The sequence below is a fragment of the Talpa europaea genome (genome assembly GCF_964194135.1).
Source record: "Talpa europaea genome assembly, chromosome: 16".
NCBI classification, from domain to species: Eukaryota; Metazoa; Chordata; class Mammalia; order Eulipotyphla; family Talpidae; genus Talpa; species Talpa europaea.
Genome location: NC_140084.1, coordinates 19,869,637 through 19,880,824, shown reverse-complemented (window position 1 = coordinate 19,880,824; position 11,188 = coordinate 19,869,637). Strand labels below are relative to the sequence as shown.

At 61.8% G+C, this 11,188-nt stretch overlaps 1 protein-coding gene across 1 annotated transcript; it reads right to left on the bottom strand.

Annotated features, from left to right (window-relative positions):
• Positions 1–1,030: 1,030 nt before the first annotated feature.
• Positions 1,031–7,200, bottom strand: OSGIN1 (oxidative stress induced growth inhibitor 1; the record flags this gene model as incomplete). Its single annotated transcript, XM_084257795.1, has 5 exons — positions 1,031–2,316; positions 4,733–4,824; positions 5,018–5,209; positions 5,893–6,029; positions 7,134–7,200. The coding sequence occupies 5 exons, from the start codon at positions 7,198–7,200 to the stop codon at positions 1,368–1,370; spliced, it is 1,437 nt and encodes a 478-aa protein (XP_084113921.1). The 3' UTR covers positions 1,031–1,367.
• Between the last annotated feature and the right edge of the window lie 3,988 nt (positions 7,201–11,188).

Below are 11,188 nucleotides of genomic sequence, written 5' to 3'. Positions count from 1 at the left end.
GGAGGCGGCCGCGCAGCTGGCGGGGGCCGGTGGGGTCTGGGCCCAAGGGAGGTGTCGTCCCCGGGGTGTGCCCACCCGGAAAGTCTCGCGCGGCCCCCCCTCCCGCCGGGGTCCCCCCACTCACCCGAGGCGCCGCTCCCGGGGCCGGAGCGCGGGTGTCCGGCGAGCCCGGAGCGCCCCCTGCAGGCTCCATCGCGCTCCGGGCTCCGTGCCCGCGCGCCGCGCTCCCCGTCCTTCCTGCGGGCACCCACCCTGCCGCCCTTCAGGGCCCCCCCACCCCATGACACCACCCCATGACCACAGCCGTCTCTGCCCCCAGGCACCCTCTGCCCCTCCCACTCCAGCCATCTGCCCTCGGTCCAAAAATGTCAGTCTAAGAGCTCGCGGGGCGCCAGGCCTGAGCTGGGGCTGAGCCCCAACAACGGGCAAGTCAGGCGGGCCCTGGGGCCAGGGCCAGACCCTGGAATGACTCCAATAAAGGAACAGTGGAAACCGAGCTGCTGTGGAGAGGTGGTACCTTGGGCCGCCAGAGGGGGTTGACCCCTGACCCAAGGAGGAGTTCTGAGAAGCTTCTTGGAGGAAGCGATGTTTATGCTGAGAGACCCAGGGATTATGCCAAGAGACCGGAGGGAACAGGAGGAGGTAGAAAGAGGGAAAAGTGCCCTGGGCCAGAGGCCAGCCTGCGCCAGTGTCCTGTGGCAAGTGTCATGGAGAGCTGGAGGGCCTGAAAGGAGACAGTAGGGGGAGGAGAGTGGGACAGGAGCCAGGACTAGGCTGGAGGGGTGGGGAGCAGGGACTGGGAAAGCCTTCCCAGCACCCCATTCCTGGCACACAGCGACCTTCAGAGCTCCCCTTTCATTTGCTCACATTCAGCTTCCCCCACTTGGGGCACCATCCCTTGTGTCCCAGGTACCCCAGATGGTAGACCTACTTGGCCCTGCGCATCCCTGCTGGCTCCCAGAGCAGGGTCCTGGGCGCCAGGACCCCTCTGCAAGCAGAATCCTCAGGCATGTGAGTGGAGGCAGGCTCTGGTTTTATTCAGGACCTATCCTGGGAGGATGGAGCTTGCAGTCCTCCTGGCTGGATGCTCAGCTGGCCCTGGCAACCTTGCTCACCCTGGCAGCTTGCCCCTCAATGGCAATTCTAGGCCCACCCTGGCCCGAGGCTGCTGTTCCGGCTCTGCACTCCGTCTGTGAGCCGTCGGCCAGGGTTCCCCACGCCTCTGCAGCTAAGAGGCCTGCGGTGTGGGCTTGTACCCCACCGTCTTCTGCAGGAGAGGATTCCTTCCCTTGTGGGGGTGCCTAGCAGGGCGGCAGTGATCTCCCCTCTTCTTTAGGGTCTGGGTGCGAGGATGCTGGGACCATGGGCTAGGGCGGCCTCTGGGCCTCCTTCTGTTGCAGGGAGCTGGCCACGGCCAGGGCGCCGCCCTGCACGAACCGCACGAAGTTGTCCCCAGCCAGCGGCCCCATGGCATACAGGCCCTCCTGCTGGGTGCTCTGGTAGGTAAAGGGGTGCACGTCAACGGGGTTCCTCTTGGCGCTCAGAGGCTGGTCAGGGTCCAGGGCCAGGTGGGCACCGGCCCCCGGGAGGAAGGAGAGGTCGGGGTGGGAGCCGATGAGGACCAGCACCAGAGAGACGCAGAAGCCCTTCCGGAGGCCCTGGGGGTTGCAGAACACGGCCTGGCCGTCCTCCCGGCAGAGCAGCAGCCTGTGCTCGGGGAGGCTGCGGTAGCCCTCGTAGGGGCTGGGTGACAGGATGGACTGCTCGCGCATCATCTGGTGCACCTTGTGGTACTCGGGGTACAGCATCTTGGGCAGCTGGTTGAACACCAGGCCGGGGTCGTCCACGGGCCGGCGGAAGGCGTGGATGACAGGGAGGTTGTAGTGGCGGGCGTAGAGGACCGCGTCGGCTGCCGACAGCCCCGCGCCCACGATGAGCACGGGGTCTGAAGTTGGGGTCACGGTGCCCACCCGCCTGGCCGCCTCCAGGGCCGACAGCTCGTGGTGGACGAAGGGTAGGCCCTCTCCAGGGATGCCCAGCCGGGCCGGGCTGTCAGACGTGCCTGTGGCCAGGACCACGTTGCGGGCGTACAGGGAGAAGGGCTCGTGGCTCTGGTCCTCGGTGGTCAGGAAGCCCCGCACATGGAAGAGGGGACCGGAGTCCTGGGCTCCGGAGCCGCCGGGCTCAGGCGTCCTCCACTCCACCGCTGTCACCACGGTGCCCGGCATGAAGTTGCCGTCCAGGCCCTTCTTGGTCACGTAGTCCCTGTAGTAGTGCGCGATGTCGCCGGCGGTGGCCCGGCTGTTTCGAAGGCCTCTGCGGGGAGGGATGCCGGAGGGTGAATGTCAGAGCCAGGAGGGGATGTGGGAGTGTTGGGGACTCGGAGGCAGGGGGAGCCAGATAGTGACTGTGCCACCTACCGGCCATGGGGATTGGCCACATGGGTTAACCTCTGGGACCCTCAGTCTCGTCTCTGATAAAACAGAGGTGATGAGGGCGCCTGATGGGGGTGCGCTTTACAGGCGGCCCTGGCTCAGATCCTGGCTTTGCTTCTTGTGAGCTAGGTGCTTGAAACTCGGCCTCAGTTTCCTCACTTGCAGGGGGAGGGTAACGATGGAAATGGTGCCTGCTTACACGGCTGTGGCGAGGACTGGGCAAGGCGATGGGAAGGAAGCACTTAGACAAGAACCTGGCACGCGAGGCCGTGTGTGGCACGCCGCAGGCGCCCCTGCTACGATGCCCGCAGAGGACTAAACAGCGCTGCAGGTCAATACGGCGGGTTCCACTGGCATAAAGCCTCAGAATAGGCACCACGGCCCTGCGGACGCAGAGTTGAGAGCAAGGTTCCCCCTGGGGGGGGTGGGGGGTGGTGGTGACTGAAAGAGTTCCAGGGGCATGTCTGGAGATGGGGGATCTATTTCTTGGTTGTGGTGGCTAGACTTCAGGGGTGTCCGCTTTAAGAAATTTCCCCAACACGTAGGGGTTGTGTCCGTCCCTGGATGGAGGCTGCATTTCAGTAAACAAGTTGATCGACACCACCAGTAACCATGCGGTGCCCTCGGAGTCCATCACCACCATCCTATCACCATCGTTACCACCATCACCATCATCACCACCACCATCATCACCACCACCACCCCCTGCTCCTGCCGCCCTTTCTGGGGTGATGACAGCTGGGCCAGTGTTGCTGGTGGCAGAGGTACAGGCTTGGCCTGACCTCAGCGCCTCCCTCTGGCCCCTGTGTGACCCGGCTGAGGACGCTTGTTGAGGGCGAGTTCCCTTAACAGAATCCCTGCGACCGCAGCATGACCAGCCGGCACGAGCTCATCCCTCATCGCCACGGCCATTCCGGCAAACCCAACTCCTCTGTCTCCTACTGAATGGACACTCTGGGGCTTATTTCTGTGGGTTTCTCCCTTTCCCTTCTGTTCTACTGAAAGCTTCTCAAGGACTGTCCTGGAAAGGCTCCGGGAATCTGGTTACTTATGAAGGCGGCACACTGGAAAGAGCGGAAGCCCCAGGACAGGCAGCACCTTTGGAGTGGTGTCTCCAAGGTCATGTTCAAGGGCAACGCTGGCCTTCCTGAGGGAGCAGTATATGGCCATGTCAAAGGATGGCTGCCATTTGCAACAACACGGATGGGCCTGGAGGGTGATGCTAAGTGAAGTAAATCAGGAGAAGGACAAAAACGAACGGTCTCACTGGTGGAATGTGAAGAAGACAAAAATAACAAGCTCAGATTCTGACAACAGAGTGGGGTTTCCAGAGGGGAACGAGGGGGGGCAGTGGGTAGAAGGGAACTGTTGGTCGGTGTGGGGTGGTGACTGGACATTTGCTGGAGGGTGTGGTGACAAAATGTACCCCTGGAACCAACACAGCTATAAATTCATGTTACCTCAAAAAAAAAAAAAAAAAAAGTCCAGAACTGTCAGGCCGGCATGAAATTGCACGGTCACAAAAGGAGGAAGCAGGCGAGGATGCGCGCGCGCACGGGACGTGCACATTAAATTGGAAAAGCGGAGGGAAAAAGGGCAGGTGTACACGGGAGCTGCACCTGTCTGCCGTGGACCCATCACACGCAGGCCTGCACGCCGTCCTGCCGAGTTAGCAGGGACAAGAAGTTTCTGAGTCAAAGAGACTGAGCCCCGAGGGGGAGACGGGTTTGTGGCCAGGGCAGGTCTGGGCTCACTGCTGGGGGGGGGTGGGGGTGGACCTCACAGATGCAGGGACTCTCCTTTCTCTCTCCAGGGGCCGGCAGGGGGTGCGGTGCGGGGTGTAGTGCTGGTGCCACAGGAAGAAAGGGGGAGAGAGATCCCGAGACGCACAGCAGCGGGCACAGGTGTGGGGCGGGATGAGCTGTCTTAACTGTCAAGTTTCTGTGGTGTAGTTGTGTTTCTGGTGCAAAAGTGTGAAAAAGAGGAGGAGCATCCTATCCGCTGACCTCGAAGGAAAAGGACTGTCCGGGCCCAGCTCCGAATCAGGGAGAAAAGAATACTGGGGAGCCTGAGCCAGAGGAACCAGGCACCCCAAGGAGGCTGGACAGGGAGTCTTGGCCAGCCCAGCTCTGCCTCTCATACCCCTGAGGCCCTGGACAAGTCCTTCCCACCCCAAGCCTCAGCCTCCCCCACCCCCAGAGCAGCAGGCCTGCGGCTCTTCACCACTCGCTCTCGGGCTCAGCCTGGGGGCGGGCGCGGGTCTCCCCTACCCTGCTGGGCGGGCAGGACCACTTTACCTTCTCTTGTTGCACATCCAGTCCTTGACCTGCAGGTCGGGGAGCCCCATCCACTGGCCTTGGCTCAGGGTCACCATGGAGCCTTCAATATTCTGTGCAGGAGACGGGCGTGCGTTCTAGGCCCCGCTGAGCCCAACCACGCGGGCTGGGGCCGGCGGGGCAAGGGGAAGTGGGCACAGAGGAGGGGCGCATGGAAGAGTCCCAACCCCACCTCAGGCGGAATAAGAGAGGGAATCTGGGCGGGACTGGCCCACCCCGCTGCACCACCTCGGGGCCACCACTCACATGCCAGGCTCCCCCAGGCAGGTTCCGGCCCAGGACCACATGCGGGATGGCCCGCTCCTTCTGGAACTTCCAGGTGAGCACAGACTCCATGGTGCCCCCAAAGTCTGTGTCCGGGCGCAGGAGGGTGTCGAAGAGCAGGGCCACGGGGCTTTGGCAGCGGCCTTCCAGTCCTTCTGACAGGTAATCCAGGTCCTGAGAGGGGCGCAGTTCAGGAGGGCTGCGGGCCTGGGACCCTGAGCTGGTCCTGCTGGTCCTGCTGGTCCCGCAGCCCAGGAAGCCTGCCACTCTGCACGCAGTGCCGTGGGCCAGTTCGAGGCTGACATGCCATTCACCTGCCTGATTCTGCCAAACCCAGTGTCCCCCCGACTTGCCGGTAGGAACCTTTCTGTGCACCTTCGACCGAGGAGCAAAGGCCCAGAGAAGGCATTTTTTAAACCACCTTTTGGACCAACGGCTATCTGCCCGCTGGGGTGGGTTTAGGGGGTGGACACGGGTGGCCTCCTGGGGCTTGGAGGGTTGGTCAGCTTGTGGGGTTGGGGGAGTGGAGCTGATTCCCTCAGCCAGGTCCTGGGCCCTGCAAGCTGACTAGGTGCCCTGGCCTTAGTCTCTCTAAGCCAGTGGTCCCACCGCACTAGTTGTGACACCCAAAATTGTCTCCAGCTTCCAAAGATCCCCTGAAGAGCAAAATCCCCACCCCCTGTCCCGGTTCAGAAGCACTGGTGCGGAAAACCGGTGGGGCCAGAGGATGGGGCATCAGCCGGTTCTCTTTCACCAGCTCTGTGGCAGATAACTCAGCCTCCTGCCTGCCATTAATAAACGTAGGTGTGCACTTTTGTCTCAGGAGGCTGGGAGAGAGTCCCCGGAATGGGGCGCACCTGGTCCAGGATGGAGACGCCGGGCGCCTCAGCCAGCTTTCTCTGCAGCAACGGGTGTGGGTGGATGGTGTCAGGCCTGGCGTAGGGGGTGTAGCCCGAGAGCAGGTAGGACAAGCAGATGCCCGAGGGCCCATTGCCTGGGGAGAGAAGGTGGGCGTCAGAGAGAGCAGGGCCCCGAGTGCCAGAGATCACTGCCTCCTGTGGCTGTGCCAGGCAGGGAGCATGTGAGATCAACCCCCAAGGGCTTACCACGTGTCTGGAGCTGAGCTGCTTCACCAACAAAAAAGTGGTGGGGATGGCAGCCAGCACTTGCCGAGGGCTTCCTAGGTGCCAAGCTTTTGGCTCAAGTACTTTTAGTAATAGAATAATCATGAACTGAACTCGTGGTTCTGTTGCAGGCCCCACCCAAATGAAGGCCTGGGGTGCACACATTAGCCTACTGTGCGTTCCCAATAATTAGTCAGGGATCTGCCACTTGCCACTCTCTTTTCCTCCTTTTACACTTGAGGACGTGGGTGGCACAGAGAGGTGAAGTAACCTGTCTGCAGTCACACAGCAGTGCAAAGATCACTAGGAATTGGTCCAGCCCTCCCAGAACCTACAGGCCCACTGGTCAGACAAGTCAAATACTGCAGTCCAGACGCCTATTGCTGACTGTGTGCTGGGGATCATGGGTGCTCAGGAGGGGGCTACGCCACCCTGGGGGCCATCTGCCTCTACATCTAAGCTAACCGTGCTGCTTCCCTCTGGCCCTTCCAGGACCATGAGGCGCCTGGCATGGCCTCTATTCTGGTCGGCCTTTCTCTACTCTCCTTACTTACTTTGTGCTGTTCAGATTATTATTATTATCAAGTCAAATAGCATCAGGATGAGCCACATTTGCAAAAGTGGGGCAGGAGCCACGTTCTTTGGCTGTGGCCCCTCTTGTGGGCACAGAGTCCAGTGCTGGGCCCAGGTAAGCGCAGGCTGGCTCAGGCTTAGAACAGGCCCCCCACGCCCTGCTCGCTGGGCAACCTGGGCAGATCCTCTGTCTTTGACTGGCAGGCACTTGGCAGGGTTTCGTGGAATATTTTACACATCACTAAGCCAGGTACACAGTGAAGGCTCAAGGGCCAATTTCAAAGATAATTGTGAAGAAAGACTGGGCCTGGATCCTGACCCTCTAATCCCCAACCCCAGGAGCTCAGAGCTGCCCCAGATCCCCCACCCTCACCCGCCTGCCCCGCCTCAGTAGCACTCACCGATGATGATGACATTGAGGGGCTTGGAGCTGCTGGTGCCAAGGTGGTTCTTCCTCCAGAGGCTCATGGCTGAGGCTGGGAGGGCGCTGGGGTCTGGCAGCCGGCCTGGGGCAGAGGGAGGAGGGCGAGTGTGTTGGTGGACATGTGGCTCCAGCCTGTGGCCTGTTGTGGCCCCAAGGGCAGAGTGCAGCTCCTCCGGAGGCTCTCAGGACACCACCCCCTTCTCCTGTGCTCACACCTATCCCTTCCAAGCAGGCTGTCTCCTTATCTAGCCCTGCAGGGGCCCCGCCCTGCTCTGGTGCCTTCCTCTCTGCACTCTCCCCGTCTTGGCCATGGGCAGTAACAACAGCTGAAGCTCATGATGTATCTTCCAGGAGGCCAGCCAGGGGGCAGGCCCTGCTCAGCCCCCATGCCTGATTCAGCCCTCTGGTTCCCTATATGGAGGGCGACTTCTGTGCCACCACCTGGCCCTGGCTGGGTGCTTCCCAGCTGCTGACCACGGGCCCGTACCTGGACCTCTCTGTGTCTCAGTTTCCTCATCTGTAAATCGGTAATAATGCTCCCTTCCCCATAGGGTTACTGGGGGGCTCAGGGAGGTGAGATGTGCGGAAGTACCTGCTGGCGGGTCTGGGAAGGGACAGGAAGGCCCATGTCCAAACATGCACTTGGGAAAACTGAGCGCTCGCTCTGCACGCCGGCGCCCCCTGCTGGCTACAAGCCCGAAGCACTCCCAGGGACCCGCTCCCATTCTCAAGGCCCCGGGCGCCAGGAGAGTCCAGACCCAGCCCCGGGAACCCTGCAGCCCAGCAAATGCCCCTCCCTGTCCTACGCCAGGCAGCCCTGCCCTACGTCAGGCAGCCCTGCCCAGTGCGTGAGGCACCGCGGGCATTCTGCGCTTCCTGTGGGCAGTGTCTGCCAGAGGCTTTCTCGTGTATTTTCCAGGTCCCGAGAGGCGTGCCGGGACTCAGTGTCCCACAGCCGACTCTTTGAATCCAGGGTGAGCCCAGGGCGAACTGACTTTTAAAGCCCAGGCTCTGCCTATCAGCAGCATTAGGCCACGGCGGGGGCTCACTCAGGGTCCCACAAGCAAGGGGTGAGTGGGCACAGGACGAGATCACCCAGAGGGCCAGGGATGTGGGCCCAGGGTCACCCGCTTTCAGAATTCTCCCAGAAAAGACAGACACCTAGGTTTTTACGTGCCTTCCCTGGTTTGGAAAAGAGGCCACTGGTGCACATTTTTGGCAAATCTTGAGGAGGCCAATGGGAGATGGTGGGCCAGCGTGGGACCACCTGATACGTGCAGACAGCCGCACAGACAGGCTGGAGAGAGAAATGGGGTGTCACCCCCACCGTGGCCACACAGACCTCCCACAGCACTTCACAGTTTGCCAGGAACTTACATCTATGTGATAACATCAGGTCCTCTCAGCGATCTGGAGAGGGAGCTGATTCCCTTCCCTTCAGCAGGTGAGGAAAGGGGGGGCTCAGAGGGTGAAGGGTATGCCCAGCACCCCACTGTGTGAGGTAGCATATTGGGGCCTCCCTCCTCTTCCCTCCTCTGAGGTCCCCTGAAAGCAGCCTTCCTTGCCTCAGCTGCAGCCCAGGACCACCGGCCCTCCTGTCCTGTCTGGGTAAGTCCTGTGTCCCCCCATCTTCTCCCCAAGGAATAGTGGGAACCGCAAGGCCCTTTCCATGCCTGGTTCCCCACAGGAGCTGTGCTTTCTGCCTGGAGAGCACATTTTGGGGTGACACCACCTCCACCGAAACCAACAATAACCAGTGGCTCACATTTCTGGGCTCCGGAGGAGTTGCTAGGCGCCACGCAGTGCTAACCCTTGGTGCACGGCCGCTGAGGTGACCCTGGTTTAACAGGGTATTGTACGTCCTCGACCACGCGCCCTTGTTACAGACGTGGAAACGGAAGCCATGAGCGTCCCACAGCCCTGCACAGTCTGTGAGGAGCTTGACCCAGCTTGCCAGGACCAAGCTGGCCTCCATGGTCCCGTCGCCCTGCCCCAGAGTCTCCTCCCAGGCCCCCGACAGCAGGGTGGGGTGACAGCTCCCGCCAGGGCTCCCTTCCCCTGATCAGGCTGAAAGGCCCTGTTCATGCGCCTGACCCTTCTGTCCCAGCGCTGCTCCCAGTGGGGAGGGGACAGTTGCTCAGCAGCGACCTGGCCCTGGGTGTGCCTGGAAGAGTTCTCAGGGAGCTCTCTTCAGGCACCATCAACCCCCAGGGCCCCCATGCCTGTTGTCACTGCCCCCCCCCCCCAAACAGCAGCAGTATCCTTGCTGGACGGACCCTATGTGTTAGCATCTCTTATCCTTGTGGGGACCCTCTTTATAGATGAGACCACTGAGGCCTGGTAGTTGAGGCCATGGAGCCAGTGCAGGAGGAAACTGCCCCCTGAAATGAATGTCCCGGGGCGCCTGCTTTGCCTCCTCAGTCCCTTTGAGCCCTCCCGCCACCGTGAGGAGGTACTTGCCCGGCCCTGGTCCAAAGGCGGGTTCAGGACCAGCCCTCACCACATGTGGCGGGACCTGCCAGGCTCCACTTACCACCAGGGCTTGGGGACTCTGAGTCCAGTGCTCGCTCCCGGAAGTCACCAGATGCCACATACATGAGGTCACCACCCAGAGGCCGATGCAGAGGTCACTTCCTGTGTGGCAGTACAGTTGTCCCCAAGTCCTGAGCAGCTTAAAGCCCCCACCTCGGAAGGATGTGGCTGCCTGCCTGCCACCGAGAGCTGGAAAGGGCAGCTACTTCCGCTTCCCTCACGCTTTGTCGTTCTGTCGAGATGGGACAGTTTTTCACGTGAGTCCCTCTGGTTGAAGATGCCAAATGTCGACTGGAAGAAGCCAACATGCAAATTCACAAACTCAAGCATCAGAGAAGTGGAAAAAACTGCCCCGGCCAGGGTGCCTGCTGGGGTCTGCGGCGTCTGTGCCTCTGCGGTCCCTGCGCTGAGGCCGCCGCGGGGCTCCGGACACCTGGCCAGCGCCGCTTATGGGCAACTCTGGCGGCCTTTGCTCCTTTCACTTTGGCGTCACCCGCCTCCACCCAGGAGTGTCCTCACCACCAGTGCTGCCTCTGGAGACGCGGTGGGCGGGTCCCTCCCAGGGGATGACATAACAGGCCTTCAGGAAAGAGACACGAGGCCGAGGCCGTGGAGGGGGGAAGACAAGGAGGCGCTTGGTCACACCAAATTACCAGCCATTAGTCACCAGGTGAGCCCGTGGCCCAGTGCCTGCCCCAGTGATGATGCTTCACCTGCCACTGAAACCTCCCTACTGGAGCCCCAGAGCCCCAAGGCCCCCTGGCTAATCTGACACTGCCCTCATTCTCAGCACCCTCAAACTTTCTATGAGAAGACCGCCCCCGAGCCCCCGGGGCAGGGACACCCGAGCAGGAGAGGCAGGGCCCTGCGGCCTCTGGACACTGGCAGCACGCCCGGGCTGGCCACACCTCTTTCCTGCCAAGAATGCCATCACGTGGGCCAGGGTGTCTGCAGCCAGCGGGGCAGCTGTGGAGCTGAGGGTGCCAGGCACCTGGAAGTGGGCACCGAGGAGAGGTGGAGGATGAACCTGGGGGTGGGAGGGAATGCTGCCACGCCCCTGGGGAGCCAGCATGCACCTCTGCCTGGGGCCACCTGTAAGGCCCCCTGCCTGGCTCCATCGACCTGCTGGCTGGCCACCCTGCCAGGGGTGAGTCACCTCTTCCCCTTCATTCCCCCCTAACCGCCCCTTGCCTGGTTCAGGCCACTCACCTGATGGGCAGGGGCTCGGGAGACTGGTAAGCCTGGACTAGGTGGGCGCGGGGTGGGCCAGGGGGTCACGGCGCCCGCAGGAGCAGGATGCCCATTACCCTGTGGGGATCCCAGAGGCTGTGAGAGGCCAGGGGAAAGCGAGGGTATTTCATGGGCTGGGAAGAGGCGGGCGGTGGGCGGGGCCGGGAAAATCACTTTCATAAGCGTGAGTCAGCAGGGCTAGGATGAATGAACTTGCACAATCTGGGTGGGGGGAGCAGTCACCCCGCAGTCCCAGGGCCAGCCTTAAGG